The following is a 20,489-nucleotide window of genomic DNA, read 5'->3' as shown; positions in this document are numbered from 1 at the left end:
TTTAATTTTGATCTGATTTTTGATATGCTCTATTGGTGGAAAAGAATCTAATTCCCTTCATGGGAACTTAGAATTTCCATTTCGTTATTGTCGAGTCGACATATACATGGAATGTTTTATTGCAGCAAATACTCGATGTGATGAATGTTTTGGTTTATGCACACTCGGGCCCGGTGTCCAATCGTCTTGCATGCTGAAGCATTCCAGGTGTAATTGCTCGGCAGGCGTCCGTGATGAGTTGCCAAAGCTGGTCGGGGCTTTCCAGCACCTGAGTGTAAACGACCTTCTTCAAATGACCCCACAAGAAGTCTAACGGCGTTAAATCTGGTGATCTGGCAGGTGTGCCGAACCAAGTCTGCCTTGGTGGTGCACTTCCTTTATTCCTACTTCTCCTTGACTGACGTTGTCGCCATTAGCGATAATATTACCCGAATGTGACGTGAAACTTATAGTTTTCTCATTGAAGATGGCGCTCTAGCCATCTGTGTTTATACACAGTCTCTTTGACACAGTCTGTCTCTCGCTCTCCGAGTGTTAAGTTGGTCTGCTCGCGATGCCAACAATGGTCGGATCGAACGTGATAAGCAGACTGGAATTTAATATGTGCTTCTTGATCTGCGAATTGCTATTATCATGGATTTATTTGTTTCAAGGCTCGGTTCTCTGCTTGAAGTTATTATATTGATTGAGATATATTTCAGACTCCTGATTGCTGCTCCCAGGTATTCATTCATTTTATGTCATTTACATGCCAGTTACAAAAACTGTTCTGTATGCTTGTATTTCGGTAGTCTTTTATCACCTGTCTTTGCAGGCTCTTAATTACTTCATTTTATGTGTGTGTTTTAATTTTTTCTTTCTTTGTGTGCACACGCGTGGGAACGGAGAGTGGTATTTACCTATCTGTTTGTTTGGGCCTGTGTGTGTTTGTGGGTTTTGAGACCATGCATTTTTGTTTACTCATCATTTGAAATCATGGCTGAGCATTGGTGTATTGTGTGATTTGACGCTACGGGGTTTAATCCATGTTTGTCCACGTGAGGCAATTTGGATGCCCCGTGTAGCGGGTCGAAGAGTGTTGTGATTGCTACGATTATATTTGGATCAGCCTTGCCTATATTTTGCGGCGGTCCAGCATTGCATCTACGGTGTTCGAACCATGCTCGTGAGCCCATGATATCCTTCGCTATCCTGTGCGATAGTATACGTCGCGTGCCTTTACACTCCGGCCTGATCTGGGTCGATTTTATATTGGGTCTCTCTTCTTGTTCATACGTGTGTGTGTGTGCGTGCGTGCCTGTGCTGTCTGCTTGTGTACAGTCTATAGTGCTCTCCGTATCTCGTAATTTTAATTTTTCTTTATTTCATTTTATTTTTCGTTTTAGTCGGCCGGTTTGGGCCATGTGTAGTATGCTATTTTATATTTCTAGGCTGTTATTTGGTCCATTGTCGGCGATTAGTTTTTGTTTTTGTAACTCTGGCAACATCTTCTTCTCCTTCTCTTCTGCTCCTTTTGGGAGGCTGTGCTTTGCTTTGTTGGAACGCGCTAGCATCGAATGGACGCTCGCTGGGAGCGCGGATGTAAACTGTTGATATGTGCGCGGCCCGTATTGCCGCGACTGTATTATTCCTTTAGTGGTTCCATTTTCTGATTCCTTCGATAATGTGTTTCACGTCACATTATTTTCCTCAAACCAATTTGTAAGTTCTATGTTGTCATACGAAAGTGTATAGTGCGATCGTGTGTGCTGGTGGCCTGTTACACGAAACTTACTATGTCATTGAACGGAATACTACTTGATATTTCAATTTTCTACAGTTATGTAAGTAACTTTTAATGCAGCCTCACATTTCTGTTTTCATTCTTATATTATGTGTGTTTATAATAAACCCCAGTTTCCTTGATCCATTCTTTTATTCATGGGGGTTACGGGTCCATGCCTTTCTGTCCTTTCGCTTCCCTTTGTCTACGCACGGATCCAGCTCCGAGCTGTTTTAGCTCGTTCCAGTCCATCCACGGCAATTTACGAAGTGAGGTAAGCGAGGTAAGTATCTGCGCGTGTTTGTCGTGTAATGTATTTATGTGTAACGGTAGCAGGGTAGGGGCGCGGTGCACAGGCCAAAAAACAAGGCCTCCTCATCCTATCCATTTCCCTGGCAGTTCCTCATTGCAAACTGTTACGAACTGGCAAAGTCAAATGCGATGGAGCTCCATTCTTATCCAACCACATTGTCAAATGATCGTGCAAGGGACATCCTCCAGCAGCAGTGGGAGTACCTGATGCAGAAAGTGCAGTTAGCGTGGACCTGTCCAATGGCCCTCAAAGAAATAAGGTCCAATCAGGCGATCCCCTAAGATTCCACACCAAACATTCACTCCCCATCGTACTTGATGGGCCACCTGTCGCACCCAGTGAGGATTGTCCAGACTCCAATAGTGCATGTTGTGGCGATTGACACTCCCATTATTGTGGAAGTGCGATTCGTCTGAGAACAAGATATGCGATGCGAATGCTGCATCGTTGTCCAGCCTGCCTAATAGCCACTGACAGAACTCCATTTGAGCTTCGAAATCACGCCCATGGAGCTCTTGGTGTAGCTCAAGATGACATGGGTGAAATTTATGTTCATGCAGTATTCGCCAGACGGACGGCTGGCTGGTGTTCATCTGTTGTGCAGTCACCCTTGTAGTGATGTGTGCCTCCATAACGGCCTCTTCTGTTTCACCCGATGTAACAGGCCTCTTGCGGACTGGTGGCTGGTTGGAAATCACGCCTATTGTCCTTAGGCGTCTTTCAACACGGGGGAATGTTGTAGCAGTCAGTTTTCACCTGTCGGGATATCGTTCCTGGTACAGATGTAATGCCTCACACGCTTCTCCATAAATGACGAGCCTGTCAACGTATTCCTCCTTGGAAAACATTCTGAATGACAGCAGAGATTACAGTAACATTCAAGCCCTAACAGCGAGTATGCGCTGGGCACAAGATGAATGACAGCGTCATTCTACTGTTTGAATGTGGCAAATGTGGGCCTCTGTTTACATATTCAAACATCATACCGATGCAAAAATATTTGAACAGTGCAGAATTTGAACTGCTGCTGGCACATTCCATCGATTGCTAGGCGAATGCCTAACCATGTCCGCTATGCTACCCTGCTGGAAACATGCTGGTAGTACGACAAAAGCAGAGTATTTGCGCCATCTGATTTGGTGTTTTAAGACATTAATTACAGCACTGTTACTTAGTTTTATGCATTGATTGTCCCTCTTCGTTACACCTAGTCACAAGGCACAACACATTAACATAGTTATATGGTAAAAGGATGTAACTACATGATTTCAAGGCGTCATGTTTTGCAAACGGATGGTATAACATTTCACTAGCGTTCAGAATTGTGTGCAAAATGTGCTCACTGAACATTAGTACCATACAGTACGCCTGCAAGGGAATAGCACACCTATAACCACATGCACATTCATTGGGCTGCAGCAAACGATATTGGAAGGGGCTGGTGAATCACACTGTATATAAGAAAACATAAAGGCCCGCTAATACTGCCTTGAGCTGTCAACTTGAATTCGGGAGATAGTGGGTTCGAACCCCACTGTCGGCATCTCTGAAGATGGTTTTCTGATGTTTCCCATTTTCACACCAGGCAATCGCTGGGAATGTACATTAATTAAGGCCGTGGTTACTTCCTTCCCAATTCTAACCCTTTTCTATCCCATCGTCACCATAAGACCTATCTCTGTCAAATGTTAGACTGTGCAAATAATACCTTTCAATTAATGAAAGTATAGTCTTATATTTGGGCCAATACGATGTATGTTACCATACATTTTTATTATTATTTACTGCAAACATCAATTCATGGCTTATTTGGTTATCATGTGATTTAAAGAATACAGCATTCATACGTGTCAATGAGTGAGGTCACAACATGCAGCAAGTTGCATGCTATTGTTGCCAACAAAGCTCATGGTCTTTTGTAGCAACATACCCATGTCTTTTTTCTCATGCTATGATGAGAACACTAGTGGCCATTTAGTGAGGACGTAGAGGTAGGTTTAGCAGGATCTATTGTTGCAGGCCTTTTTAAAACAACCACCATACTTCTTGTAATAATACAAACCGCAAGGTTATGGGGAATCAGTCTAGGTTTCAGTTACTGAATTATACAATGTATCTGAAAGTCTTGTCAAAATTTGGTATACCTAGGTATATGGTACAATGAAGATAGGAGGCTGGTAAGATATGAACATGCACAAAGAGCAAGTTTGCTGACTTCCTCATTTTGTTTCTCTGTTATGTATATTACTATCCTAATAATGCTGACAATATACAGCGGAAGCCTTACTTTTCAGCTTTGTATAAGAGTGAGCTAACAGAACATTTATGTAATTTTGTCAAATGTACTTGTGATTGTGCTCATACTTTTTGCATATAGTTGTTCTCTTTCTTATTTAGATAATTTTAATAATTCTTTTGTAATCTGTAGGCCAGAACAGATGACTCCTGCAGTGTGGGACTACATTTTTCTAAACAGTGCTCCATTCCCATCAGAAACCACTATTCCTCGTAATCATTTAGACCGCATGAAGAGAGAATTTCAGTATTGGTACCCTGTGGATCTCCGCTGTTCAGGCAAAGATCTAATCCAGAACCATCTCACCTTTTTCATTTACAACCATACTGCCATTTGGCCTGACGAAGAGGATAAGTGGCCAAAGGGTATTCGCGCCAATGGCCATCTGCTTCTCAACTCAGCTAAGGTAAGGTACTCTGAAACCTACAGCAATGTGTAATTTTTTTGAAGTCTCAGTACTCTGAAATCTATAGTACAACTAAATTCATATTCAAATTTCATATCCTGAATCAATGTTCAACAGTTTTGTGAAACCCATTCCAGCTTTCACCTGATTGTTAACTACTCTGAATATTCTCCCAGCTTGCTCACTCTCAAGTGTCACAACTGTTTTATGTACATATAAGTAAATACAGTAAGATGCAAAACTGAATCAAGCAATTGAATTTTAGAAATTAAATATGAAATAAACTCAAATAATTTTTGCATTTATAGCTCTTGAGGTTTATTTTCACTAATTATAAGCATATTTTATCTCTATTGCCTGATGTCATTTGCCTGGACTAGCAATGATAACATTGAATTAATTGAGCAAGTGCTATTACTTTACTGTGTGCACACGGCTGTAAATACTACTGGTGAAATTCAGCAGTTATAGAATATGAGTCCTTTAAATGTTATTGGTGGTGGAATGTTATGCATTGTCATCCATATTATTTTAAAATAAATCCATTCCAATTTCAATGTAAAGCACAGTAAGATACACTCATTGGAGGAAGTCCAGGTGTGAAGTTTTGTTTGTTCTTGTACTGTGTTCACTTGCTGATCATTAAAACTTCTTTCCAAATGTTTCCTTTTCTGTTCAGTTCCTTAGTAGTATCATATTTACCTGCATAATTTTCCATCCTTAATTTTGTAATGGAAATTTGGGGAAAATAAAAATTTGCATAATTTTCCCACCATGATTACGTTTAATGTTTCCATCTTCGGTGTGTGTACTATTATTACTTTTTTGCAGTATATGTGGTTGAGAAAACATTAAGGCTATAGCTAGATGGGTGTTTTTAAACATAACATTCATCCATATAATAATGCAAAAAATACGCAGGCTGTGGTGTACAGTATGATGCGGCTAGGCACTACAGAAATTATCTTACAATATTGAAGTACAAAGCCCACCTCAAAGTCAAAATGCTAACCAGTGGATCAATCTTCTGGTAAAAGATGCAACTTAAAGGGGTTACATATAATTGTTGTAATTCACTGAAGCTTCACAACTCGTTGATGCTATATTAAAAGAAAGCTACTGTATATGTCCTGTAATACTTCTGCTACTTTTTTGTAGCCTGATGGGGTTGCAAATGCGAACTGTTTTGCACAAAAGGAATTGGCCCTGTTTTACAACTGGATGTCATTCCTGTGCCACCCTATGTGGGTGTTTCTATGGTATTTGTTAGTGTAGTGTTTTCTGACCGGGCGAGTTGGCCATGCGGTTAGAGTTGCGCAGCTGTGAGCTTCCATCCAGAAGATAGTGGGTTCGAATCCCACTGTCGGCAGCCCTGAAGATGGTTTTCTGTGGTTTCCCATTTTCACATCAGGCAAATGCTGGGGCTGTACCTTAATTAAGGCCACGGCCGTTCCTTCCAACTCCTAGGCCATTCCTGTCCCATCGTCGCCATAAGACCTATCTGTGTTGGTGCAACGTAAAGCCACTAGCTAGTGTTTTGTGTGTAAAAATGAAAAATGTTTATTGAAGCAAACATTAACGCCCATTCTCTGAGTCAGAGGAATTAACCCAAGGAAAAGAAAAGGGAATAAACCAATTCTGTGGATTCTAAAGGAGAAAGAGAATTGGCCTTCAAAAGTTGTGTTCAAAATTAGGACCACCAGCTGCAGTACAAGCTCCCAGTCTGCCATGTGTAAATTGATGCACACGTTCTAGGTCTTCATCAGAAATTTTAGTGCAGGCAGCAGTATTAAATCGTTTCATATCATCTGGCATGATTGGTATGTCCTTGCAAACAGTTCATTCTAGCTTTCCCCAAAGAAAAATCTAAACGGGTCAAATCTGGTGCCGGGCTGAATGAGTCAGACGATTGAGGCGCTGGCCTTCTGACACCAACTTGTCAAGTTCGATCCTGGCTCAGTCCGATGGTATTTGAAGGTGCTCAGATACGTCGGCCTCATGTTGATGGATTTACTGGGACATAAAAGAACTTCTGTGGGACAAAATTCTGGTACTTTGGTGTCTCTGAAAACCGTCAAAAGTAGTTAGTGGGACATAAAAACAATATTATTATTATTATCATCGTCATCATCATCATCATCATCATTATTATTATTATTATTATTATTATTATTATTATTATTATTATTATTATTATTATTATTATTATTATTATTATTATTATTATTATCATCAACTCTTGTGAATGGGCTGGCCAAGGTACAGGTCCCCTTTGGCCAATCTAACAGTTTGGAAACAATCAGTGAATACAAGCTCTAGTACATAATACACAATCAGAGATGCCTACTACTATGGATTTATGGTAGTTTCTACAGATTTCTCACATGTGTGCTACAGCAGTATGGAAGCGGTACTGATTATTACGGATTTTACAAATTCGATGGATTAAAGCTTCGCCGTAGGCCTAACTCATTTTTTCATGTCCAAATGTGAAGTTATGAACTGAAACTTCTAAGAGGAAAATGTGTTCGTTCCAAAAGCCAACAATCCTCCATTTGAACCATAATTTATATGTTTATAAGAATTGTGCGACATTTTCCATCTTTGTGAATCTAAAGATGCAACACCAGTGGCTGAAATTTTGAAGGGAACAGCGTCATTCCAGGAATGCAATACGGCTAGTTGTATACCAACTCGACAACAATAAACAGTCCTGAACGAATAAAACAGTGGAACAAGCAATAACATTTCGAATGTACATATCTTATCACAGAAGAAAAATACAGTTCACCGGCTGCCTCGGAAGAAATTGTGCGCTCTCATCTTAATAGGAAGTATACTCTTAAAAAGGAATTCCATCGCCTTGACGTGCCACTGTAGGTAGCTGTATTGTAGATGATGAGTGTAATTTAAAGTGCTATTTTAAAATTCTTTGAATTTCCCCACTAATATGAAAACTTTTGTACAGCATGTCGCGTAGAAGACTTGCTATTAAAAGATTGTTTGTAAAAAAAAAAAAAAAAAGTTAGATGGCACCATTTGTTTACAACCTTTGACCTCGATTGTAACTACTTTGACAAATGCACTCTCAGCATATGTACAGTATTTAATTCTATTATCATTATTATTTATATACAGTCGTATCGGCACACACTTTATTAAAACTTAACCGGTTTTTGGACACTAAGGTCCATCATCAGTGTTAAAATTTAAATTTAATTTTACATAACTGTGTCGTCAAAATTGGTTTAAATGAGTTTAAAATGTAGCCCTGTTGGCTACAACCCAGAAATGATAGGCAATATTATACGCAAGAAAGAAAACGGAGAAAAAATAGAAAAACCATGAGAAAAGAAAGAAAATCCATGAACGTAATCAATTCGTAACATTTACCTATTTTGGAAGTCAAGTTTTTAAAATCGCGAATATATTTAAGACATTTCAACTTAAAACAGCTTTTCGAACCAGAAATAAAATATCAGAACATATAAATATAATGCACATAGTGTCAATAAAAAAGATATATATACATCAATTCGGGAGTATACAGGCTCACTTGTGACAACTGTAAAATGTTTTATATAAGAAGAACTGGGCGAACCTTAAATCAAAGATATCAAGAACATTTCAAGGCAGTAAAGTACAACAGATATTCAGCTTTTGCGGAACACATTTACAATAATAACCACAGCTTTTTAAGAATCGAAAAGGACATGAAGTTAATTTTTAAGGGTAATGATGGATTTGAATTAAATACACGTGAAAACATTGAGATATTTTTGGCGCAGACAAGGGAACCAGATACAATTTTAAATGAAACAGTCGCAAGCAACATTTTATTTATAATCTTGAGTTGACGTAACATCAGGTGCTTCCAACGAAACCTTGAGGTGACGTAACATCATGTGCTTGCAGCGCGGTTCCATACTTAAAGCTGAACGTTTGTCAGTACTCGACCAACAGCCTGAGCACAAGGAAAAGCCAGCCCTTCCTATGGTATGTCCATACCTTGTACAACAACAATGTAAGTTTGTACGTATTATTTTCATACTTTTACACTTTTTTTTCCTTTTTCTTATTTTTTCAGTTGATGTCAACAGGGCTACATTTTAAACTCATTTTAACCAATTTTGACAACACAGTTATGTAAAATTAAATTTAAATTTTAACACTGATGATGGACTTTAGTGTCCGAAAACCGGTTATGTTTTAATAAAGTGTGTGCTGATACGACTGTATATAATTAATAATAATAATAATAAAATAACTACATCACCACTGTTAATAAGAAATGGCTTTGATATTTTATAATGATTATAATTCGGTATTGAATTCTTGTTCTAATTGGGTGATATGAATAAACCGGAGATGTATCTCTTGTCTCAAAATATTAAGACATGTCTCAAATGTATATGAATAAAAAAGCTATGTCTCAGCAAAGACCTTTGCTCCTTGAAACACAGCTCGTTAGCGGATTCCCTCGGAGACACATCTCCAAATGTATATGAATAAACTGGAGCTTAATGTGCTAATCAGGAAACCACACATACATGGAGATAAATATATTAACAGAAAGGGGCTTCCCAGTATAAATATGCAAGCTACGCGCAATGCCAGGATAGAATTCACAAGTGTAGGCACCGCCTGGAGAGGTTCTGTCCACGATGCAAGAATTTGAAGGAATACCACTGCAGGCACAATAATGACTGGCAATCGAGCAAATGCACTTATTCAGGGTGATGAAGGATATGGGATAGCACCATGGTTCATGACAACTTTTCAGAATGCTTTGTCCAGAACAGAGAACGTACAATAAATGCATTACAAAGACTACCTGTAGCAGAAAGTACCTTTAGAACAAGATGAGGATGTTCAAGTACCTGCTGACGAAGTGCAGAAGCACAGAGAGGGAAATTCATGGTTTGTAGGTGAGTGCAAATTTTATTTTTATTGATATAACAAAAATGATAACGATGCTGACGATGATAGGCATTAGCTATAGGATTTACATGCATCAGAAACACTAAAATGTTCAAAATCAAAGCATACATATGCAAAACCATGCAACATACAATTCTGACAATTTTTTTAGTAGGTAATCATTACATTAATTTAATTATTCTTAATGGATTCCGCATTTGTGATTTTTTATGTACGTTGACACTTTTTCTGGTGACAAAATACGACTAACACTTTCTAAATAATTAATTCACAATCACGGAAAAGGCCTAAAGAAAACATGCTTAAATCCCCAACATTGCTGCAACTTGCACACGATACTATCCTCCACTACAATAACACGCAGTATCCTATACACGGCAGATGCCACCCATCCTCTTCGGAGGGTCTACTTTACAAGGGCTCTACCAGTCTAGGAATAGCCACACAAAATTATTATTGTTGTTGTTGTTGTTATTATTATTATTATTATTATTATTATTATTATTATTATTATTATTATTATTATTATTATTATTTTGATAGTCTGAAAATTATCGCTTTCTATCGCACGTTAGTCGAATGCTATTGTGCGAATTTGTGAGTATCTTTGGTCCTGGTGTAAGCTATCCAATTTATGTTTACTTTAAATGCCTTAAAATACCCTTTTTCGATTGCACTGTTTCCAATTTTATTTTAAAGATATCAACCGGCGGCTTTTACCGTTAAGAAATACTGTAACAGATTCCGCAGCATTTAACAGATTCGCATAATAACTTTATTCGGCCAATGATTTGCTGCCTCTATAAGTGCTGCTCTTTCTCAACCATTGCACCAAAATATCACTTCCGCCGAGTACTACAAGGGAACCATTTGGTTTGGATCAGACAGATTTTGATGGAACTTGGATGAATAGTCAATCCACCTGTCTTATATTCTTTTGGTGATATTAACGTTGTCATAAAGTCAACGACCGTGTTATAATTAATTGCTAAAGAACAGCTGGAAGGTTTGGAGCTGTAATGACCTCATGTATGCACTGTAGAAATGCACCAATAGTCCTATTTTAAAGTTAAAATAAATAGTACACTTTAAAATGAAAAAGAGATTTTGACAACATGAACAGAATACCATGCTCGTCAAACACATTTTACTAACATGCACAGTATATGAATATTTCAAAATATTAGAGTTTTAATACTTGTTTGTCATTTACAATTGAAGCTAAAATATGTAACATGAAGTCTTCGTCGTCCGTATATAAACATGCATGCTATAAACATTTTTTTTTTTTTTTTTTTACAATTTGTTTTACGTCGCACCAACATAGATAGGTCTTATGTTGGCGATGGGATAGGGAAAGCCTAGGAGTGGGAAGGAAGCGGCCATGGCCTTAATTAAGGTGTGAAAATGGGAAACTACAGAAAATCATCTTCAGGGCTGCCGACAGCGGGGTTCGAACCCACTATCTCCCGGATGCTAGCTCACAGCTGCACGCCCCTAACCGCACGGCCAACTCTCCCGTCATGCTATAAACAGCCTTTTACATGCAAAGAAGAGGAAACTTCCGCATTCTAGTTGAGAGTCATTCATTTTGTCACAAGGTGGGTAGCCTATATAACAACAGCAGGCATGCAGCGATGTTCTGATGTCTTAATTGATCATCCTACCACGTTTCATTGCAATTGCTTCCATCTATACACCACGTTCCATTTAAAACTGGAGGCAAAAATTTACTGTGTATAAGTACCGGTACGAAAATATTATTTCACGGCAGAACGGCTATAACCATTAAGTTCCGGATGTCTTAGCTAATCATGTTACTAATTTCATTGCAATTGGTCTGGTCCAGCTCAAACAACTCCTTTGTTAGTTCATATTCATTTATGAATATGGTTAGACACTTCGTGCAGCAGAATCTAGAAAATATGCAACAGTACATAGGTATCGGTAGTATGCAGAAACACCTCTAACTATACACAGGTATGGTAAATAAACTCTTCATATTCGTGAAGAATGAAGTAGGAAACGTGTATTACAAAGTGTTCGAGTGACGTTCAATGACAGCAGAAAAATATGCATTGTGGATCCTACCCATAAATATGATGATAAATACAATGTAACTTCTTACACAATATCTTAAAGGAAACTTAGAAGAAAAAAAACCTTAAATCAGTTGTTCCCAAGCTGGGGTGCTAGTACAACAAGAGTACGAGCCACTACGTTTATGTAAGCCTAGAAAGAATTAAAATATTAACTGTAGTGATTATTTAATATTGATTTATACGAAAGGCATAGTTTAGAGAATAGACTCCCAAGTGAAACACAATTGAAGAAGAAGAAGAAGAAGAAGAAGAAGAAGAAGAAAAGGCTGTCAACCTCTATTCTAAATGAAAAAATATTGGTGTGTGTTCCATTTCAGTTGCACTTGTTCTGCTCTTTTCTCCCTCTCATGTGAAAGATTTTCCATTTGCAAATTGTAAAACCTGTTTTTGCACTGAATTTAGCTCTTCTATTTTTTCAAGAATACACTGTCGCTTTTTTATCTTTTTCACTTGTAAATCTAACGCCTTTCATCTATTTCAACAAAACCACTCTTTGTAGTTCTCCGATTGTTATGTCACTTGTCAGATCTGTTTCGAATTCTCCTAGTTTCCTCTTTTTAGGTCTAGATGGTCCTCCACGTGTGGTACCAAATGAATTATGCGGCGACGAAAGATCCTTAAGGGGAATGCCCTCTAAAGGAAGGTCGGGAGACAAAACATCACTCGTCGATGCGCCGTAACCCCAGCAACCACTCGTGAATTATAATAAGATAGATATAATTGTGGAATAAATGTAATCTAACTATTAATAAATGTGCATTCATGACTTATAATTCTAAATTGTTCATTCTTACCTGGTATTTTGGGCATTAGTGGGGTTTGTAACCGCCTGCATCATCTTTAGGAGCGTTTTCTCCCAATCCTTGAGCACAGTAGGCTTAATTCCTGTTCTTTTCACATCCGTTTTTGTTTTCAACCTACTTTTCATGTGTCATACTATTTTTTTAATTTGAGCATCCATCAACTCGATATTTAAGAGATCATGGCAACGGTCACGTATGCAACCCATTGCGGTGGATTTCATTCTGCGTTTTTCGGGAAGTTGAAATTTTGCGAAAATCACAATATCGATAAAACGAACCTGACACTCCGCACTCTCTTCCTCCGTCACCATCTATTTGAAGTAAACTAAGTCAGAAGAAGTTTAAAGAATGTAGGCAAAGCATGGGGCAGTTGCAATTTTTCTCTTATTAGGGTGTGTTTTTTTATACAGCTACGGGGTCAGCTGACAGATACCAGAGTCATCGTGCGAGACTCATCTCAAGCAGGAGGAGACAAGTATCGTCAGCGGGAAACAAACTTTATTAATATACACGACGAGATCTGTCTCGCAAGTGACTTCCGTCTCAATCCTCCTTCGAGACTTGTCTTCCGAGCTACAGCTCTGGTTTAATAATAAGTTGCCTGCTTTTGTTCCAAAATAGAAAGTTGTTCAAAGTGATGCTGATGTCATGTAGTGTGAACCTATTTCTGTGTTAAATAAAATAACAAGATGTTTAAGCGTAAAAGCAATGAAGAACCGAGTGACGATGAACAAAAACGATTTGCGGCAAATCAGCATTACCGAAAGCAGTATACAGTGATGAGTTTCCACATCTAGGACCTTCTGAATTTTCACCGAACAATGTGTTTTGTGAAATATGCAAGTGAGATTTTTCAGGTAAGTACGGAGGATGCAATGACTGCCAACATCATGTAAAATCTAAAAAGAACATGAGAAGTGCAGGCGCATCAAAGGGCAATGCAAGACACACACTTTTTTTTTAAACTACAAAATAATATTGTTATTGGTCTCACATCCCACTATCTACTTCTACGGATTGTGGAGATGCCAAGGTGCCAGAATTTTGTCCCACATGAGTTCTTTTACATGCCAGTAAATCTGCTGACATAAGGCTGATGTATTTGCAACTGGACTGAGACAGGTTCGAACCTGCAAATTGGGCTCATAAGGCCAGCACTCTACCATCCGAGCTATTCAGCCCAGCGGGTTTTTTTAACTACAAAATGCAACGATAATAGTCTTATACAGGCGAAATGTTATTTTGCATGTTTTTTGATTGAACAGAAACTTCCTTTATCTGCAGCAGACCATGCTAGACCATTATTCAAGGCCATGTTTCCAGGCTCAGAAATTGCTAAAGAGTATGGAAGTTACAGAACCAAGACAACTGCAATAGTGAGAAGCACGTCTGAGTCAGCAGTACCTTAGTCTTCAGCATGCACCTTACTACCGATGGTAGTATTGAGAAAAAAAACTGCAAATTGTATCCATTGGTGTTTTACTTATTTTTGTGAGAAAAAAGAACAGATCGTTACTCTACTGCTTGCTTTGATGGATCGTGTTGATAACATTGGGGAAGGAATATTTCACGTGTTGAATAGAGAAATTAGATCAAGATGCTGAAATTAGAAAACTATTTACCATTTGGTTGCAACAATGCAAATACGGTGATAGTTAAATTTTAGGGAATGGCAACATTTTTTAAACAGCAGAATCCTTTGATGGTTATACAAAGCTGTATCTATCACCTACTTCATTTGGCTGCACAGTAGCCTACTAAAACATTGGAAGCAAGTGCAAGCGTGGAGACATTATTAGTAGACATACATTTCTTTCTTGAAAGAAGCTTCAAAAGAAATAAACAATTGAAGATGTATCAGGAAGTGGACCTGAGCTCAAAAGTCACAAAATCTTGAAACATGTTAGCACAAGTCGGTTATCTTTCATGGATTCAATAAACAGGGTCTTAGGGGAGCCATTGAAATTGTTGTTTCATGTTGGTAAAGAAATCAAGCCAGAAGAGACCAGAAATAGCAAATTTCTTGCAGTGAAAGTAGCAATGGAAAATGATGCCACTAAACTTTACATGTTATTTCTGAAGAACACACTTCTCATTTTCACAGAGTATAGCATCATGTTGCAAGAATCTCCCTTCTTATATAAAGTGGCCAGATACATGGATAGATTGTTGATGGATTTAATGGTGAGGTTTGTGAAACGTGAAAAGATTGGAAATCGGTTAGAAGTAAGTTTGAAATGCATTACTGATACAAAGTTCAATAGCAGGATTTGTCAGAAAGATGACAAAGAAAATTCTTCATATTGGTAAGAAATTTCATCACTATAACATGCAACTACATTTTGGACAAATTCCATTTTAATGACTCAGTGATGAGGCTTGCAGAAGTAGTTGTTTTATTGAGTGCAACTACTTCGTTTTCATCAGTGCTCTCTTGGGGGAAAAAACTAAAATGTTATCATGCTCTGAGACCTGCTATCAAAAGCAGTTTCTGAGAAGGATATATGTGAGGCAAAATAAGCAACTGTGAAGTTGCTGCAAAGAAAGTAACTTGGTTATGTTAATTTGTGTAATTGTTTTTAAACTCTGTGTGCGCTCATGTGGATGTTTCGAAGGTTTGCTTCATTCACAATAAATATGGTGCATCTTGTCTTAATGCCCCTGTACAAAAGTTAACACGATTCTCAATCAGTTCCAAGTAGCTCTTTATGGAGTACATGATATGGCAGAGGAGGATGTGTAGTACACTTGACTGACTTGTGCCACTTCCTCGTATGATTACACAGGAACTAATGTGCGGATCTACAGTAACAGCAGCTAGAACATTAATTTCACTCTCTTCTGCAGTTACTCATTTGTTTCTTTTGCATTTTCTAGGTGTTACAGCTCCAGTTTCAGATAATTCTTTGAAGAAGTTCACAAATAATTGTTGATATGGGTGACATCTATTGAGATATCGTTCCATGTATGAGGCACAAGAACAAGCAGCATTCTTCCTACATTCTCCATACACCATTAATATGTCAGCCTTTTCAGCATTGGTAAATGCCATCTTCCACCAAGTCCTGCTTCTTGAACTATCATAAAGTAACTGACAAAGAAATTGTAATGCAATCAGTGTACGGTAAAGGAAACAAACATAACAACATCTTAGCCTCGTAACTAAGCAGTTGAATGGAACAGACAACTGTCAGTTTTTACAGCTTTCAAACTACATACTAGAATCTTGAAGGGAAAAAAAAAACCCTTTGACATCCTAATTTACTCCAGTCAGTAGGCATTGTTGTATTTGAAAAAATGTAACTTGCTAAAATAATACACATTCTAATAATTCTGTGTGTGGGCTTCAGTTATAAGCCTTTGGTTATCAAAACCAGCCAAGTCACAAAATTTACGAAAATGAGTTAAGGTTATCAATTTGAAGTAGAAGTATAGCACTATCAGGTGAAACAAGAATATGCTTTAAAATCGTCCATGTCTTCATGTTATAGAGCACTGAATTCTCGGTTGTGCAACAGAATCGGCCAAGTCATGCAGCCAGTGAATTCAAAACCGGCCAAGTCAAGGAACGAGCGACAATATGATGCAGCATTATTGTCTGGAACCTTGTGTTGTTACATTAAGCAACAATGTGATAATATCAGTAGGCAAAATCGTTCCTTGTAATGTATATTCTTTGAAGTCATAATATTTTGTCTTTTGTTCGTTTGCAACACTGATTTACGTATTTGCGGGCTTCTTACCATCATTGGCGCCAAAGCAATCCTATTTCCGGTGTGTCGTATTTTGTCATTATTGTGTGCTGTAACATGGATATTGTTCCGAGTGGTGAACTGAAAAATTTACTTTTATACCTTGTGCCATATAATGGAAACATCAATAAATGAAACCCCCAGAAAGAGAACAAGAGATACGTCACAGTGGAAATCACAACAATGAAAACGAGAGCGGTAAGAATAATATTTCATTTTATTTTACTACAGATTATTGAAGTTTCCCGTTCGATCCGTGAAGCAGTTAGGTTGATTTTAGGTTGATGTCTTTTCAGAAATTAGCCTCGCAGAACTGTCAAACCTAAAATATGGGTTTCTATGTTTCATTTTTCGAGATTAAAAAAGAATTCAAATGAGCCCATTTGAGAAGAAAATAAAATGATCTAACTATGCATGTTTGTGTGAGTGTGTGTTCTAGCTCACATTAAAAACCATAGCAATAATAATATAGCGTCAGAAATCTTCCAGCACTGCAGTTTTATAAAACTGTAATATTAGCAAGTGAAACAGCTTTCGTTGGTCATGAGAGTTCCAACACCGTCTGAAGTCTGCATCAATACTCCACGAGAAATGCCTGATATTGTATTATAAATGAGAGCAAATTGAAGACTTTCAACAACAATATTACTTAGTATGTTTGAACAGTACCTATCTTAATAATGATTCTATTAACATAAGTGACTGTGTTCAAGATCGAAGTCAACTATAAACTTTTAGTGAGAGAAATCCTATTTTGTATTCTCCTCAGCTTTATGATGTTCTTCTTCGTTTATTATTATCTCATTTATGCTGAAATGATTTTTTTAATTGCAATAAAGAAAAGTAATTAAAATGTCAATTTATTTTCATTTAATTGCCTTTTTTCACAAGCATTTGGAATTTAAAAAGAATACAGTTTTACAAAAACAGACTGAAATTGTACAAAATTGCAACAAAAACGGCCAAGTCAAAATTTAAATTAACAAAAAAGATGGGTTAATTATGAGTTAGGTTTCTCAAAATAGCGGAACTTAAATATTAAACCATTAAGGATATAACTGTGAAAAAAAGTCTTTTCTGACCATCATTGCTTTGTCTCTACAGGTTTTTCATCCATATTGAAAAATATGCCTCGAGTGACTTGGCCGGTTTTGATACTAGAAGCCTCAAATATTTTCTGAATGTTACGCTACAGATGCAATGATTAATAGAGAATGGATAAAAGCCAATTATGCATTGAGACACATCGTGGCACGTTTTGTGGTTCATAGTTTTCACCCCCGTATGTGCATGAGAGACATCAACCAGACGAATTAAGCGTATGCAAACTTTGTGGTAACCCATGTGACAGATATCACGTAATGACATGTAAGTGCAGAGAAATATGTCTGACAAAATTCTGCGAAAGTGTTTAATATTTAAGATTATGTCCTCTACTTATGCACATTGTGCAAAATTAAATGAAATTAAATTAATAGCACCTCCTTCCCTTTCCGAAATATTTTGAGTGCAAGTTTTAGGTGGTTGATCCTATATATAATACATACCAAAGAGATGTTAAGTAAAAAGCAAAAATGTAAGGTAGGCCCATGTTCTACTGTATATACACTTGACATGATGTAATAGCTCAAAATCTGCTGAATTAGTGAAAAACTTTATTGTGAACTCCCCTTAAAGCCTCTTTCTTCTGCCTCTTGTTGGTTATTTCTACCATTGTGGAATTTGATGAAAATTAACTCTTCCTCCTTTCTCCCTGGAATGTTGAATAAAGAAAATCTATTTCTCATGGAGAATTTTTCTTTTCATCCCCAACTGTGTAAATTCTACTTAACTATGTATGTTATCATTTCCTTACAGATGTCGAAGTCTGAAGGAAACTTCCTAACTCTGGCTGATGCTGTACGCAAGTTCAGTGCAGATGGAATGCGATTATGTCTTGCTGACTCAGGAGACTCCATTGAAGATGCTAATTTTGTAGAAACAATGGCTGATGCAGGTAAAGTCTCTACCTTAAGTTAATCAATCAATCAATCAATCAGTCACTACTGATCTGCATTTAGGGCAGTCGCCCAGGTGGCAGATTCCCTAGCTGTTGTTTTCCTAGCCTTTTCTTAAATGATTGCAAAGAAATTGGAAATTTATTGAACGTCTCCCTTGGTAAGTTATTCCAATCCCTAACTCCCCTTCCTATAAATGAATATTTGCCCCAATTTTTCCTCTTGAATTCCAACTTTATCTTCATATTGTGATCTTTCTACTTTTAAAGACACCATCCAAACTTATTCGTCTACTGATGTCCTCCCACGCCATCTCTCCACTGACAGCTCGGAACATACCACTTAGTCAAGCAGCTCATCTCCTTTCTCCCAAGTCTTCCCAGCCCAAACTTTGCAACCTTTTTGTAACGCTACTCTTTTGTCGGAAATCGCCCAGAACAAATCGAGCTGCTTTTCTTTGGATTTTTCCCAGTTCCTGAATCAAGTAATCCTGGTAAGGATCCCATACACTGGAACCATACTCAAGTTGAGGTCTCACCAGAGACAAATATGCTCTCTCCTTTACATCCTTACTACAACCCCTAAATACTCTCATAACCATGTGCAGAGATCTTTATTTACAATCATATTTATGTTAATGTATAGTATTTCTCGTACTAATCTCGTCAATTCTTTTACTTGCTGCTAAACTTTGGTTTCTGTTTTGAATGTGTGCATAAATATTGAAATTGTTGGAACTGTAATAAATAATATTAATTCATATATAGGAAGATACACTATGTGATCAAAAGTATCCAGACACCCCCAAAAACATACGTTTTTCATCTTAGGTACATTGTGTGCTGCCACCTACTTCCAAGTACTCCATAGCAGTGACCTCAGTAGTCTTTCAACATTGTGAGAGAGCAGAATGGGGCGCTCCGCCAAAATCACGGACTTCGAACGTGGTCAGGTGATTGGATGTCACTTGTGTCAGAAGTCTGTACGCGAGATTTCCACACTCCTAACCATCCCTAGGTCCACTATCTCTGATGTGATAGTGAAGTGGAGACGTGAAGGGACACGTACAGCACAAAAGCGTACAGGCCGACCTTGTTTGTTGATTGACAGAGACCGCCGACATTTGAAGAGGGTCTTCAAGTGTAATAGGCAGGCATCTATCTAGACCATCACACAGGAATTCCAAACTGCATCAGGATCCACTCCAAGTACTGTGACAGTTCGGCGGGAGGTGAGAAAACTTGAATTTCATGGTCGAGCGGCTGCCCATAAGCCGCACATCACGCAGGTAAATGCCAAAGGACGCCTTGCTTGGTGTAAGGAGCGTAAACATTGGACGATTGAACAGTGGAAAAACGTTGTGTGGAGTGACGAATCACGGTACACAATGTGGCAATCTGATGGCAGGGTGTGGGTATGGCGAATGCCCAGTGAACCTTACCTGCCAGCGTGTGTAGTGCCAAAAGTAAAATTCGGAGGTGGTGGTGTTATGGTGTGGTCGTGCTTTTCATGGAGGGGGCTTGCACCCCTTGTTGTTTTGCATGTCACTTTCACAGCACAGGCCTACATTGATGTTTTAAGCACCTTCTTGCTTCCCACTGTTGAAGAGCACTTCAGAGATGGCGATTGCATCTTTCAACACGATCGAGCACCTGTTCATAATGCACGGCCTGTGGCGGAGTGGTTACACGACAATAACATCCCTGTAATGGACTGGCCTGCACAGAGTCCCGACTTGATTCCTATACAACACCTTTGGGATGTTTTGAAACGCCGACTTTGTGCCAGGCCTCACCGACTGACATCGCTACCTCTCCTCAGTGCAGCGTTCCATGAAGAACTGGCTACCATTCCCCAAGCAACCTTCTAGCACCTGATTGAACGTATGCCTGCAAAAGTGTAAGCTGTCATCAAGGCTAAGGGTGGACCAACACCATATTGAATTCCAGCATTACCGATGGAGGGCGCCACGAACTTGTACGTCATGTTCAGCCAGGTGTATGGATACTTTTGATCACACAGTGTAGAAACATGATATGGAACACATAATATGAATAAACAATGAATGATTGGCCATGCGGTTAAGGGTGCGCAGCTATGAGCTTGCATCCGGGAGA

At 38.3% G+C, this 20,489-nt stretch overlaps 1 protein-coding gene across 1 annotated transcript in view; it reads left to right on the top strand.

The window, feature by feature from the left end:
- LeuRS (Leucyl-tRNA synthetase) overlaps positions 1 to 20,489 on the top strand; it is a 427,288-nt gene that overhangs the window by 292,072 nt on the left and 114,727 nt on the right. The window contains exons 12-13 of the mRNA XM_067142663.2: positions 4,504 to 4,777; positions 18,233 to 18,371. Coding sequence (XP_066998764.2) covers positions 4,504 to 4,777; positions 18,233 to 18,371 — 413 coding nt within the window. The remainder of the gene's footprint in view (positions 1 to 4,503; positions 4,778 to 18,232; positions 18,372 to 20,489) is intronic.

This window comes from Anabrus simplex, chromosome 3, assembly GCF_040414725.1.
Source record: "Anabrus simplex isolate iqAnaSimp1 chromosome 3, ASM4041472v1, whole genome shotgun sequence".
NCBI classification, from domain to species: domain Eukaryota; kingdom Metazoa; phylum Arthropoda; class Insecta; order Orthoptera; family Tettigoniidae; genus Anabrus; species Anabrus simplex.
This window is presented reverse-complemented; position numbering and strand designations above follow the sequence as displayed.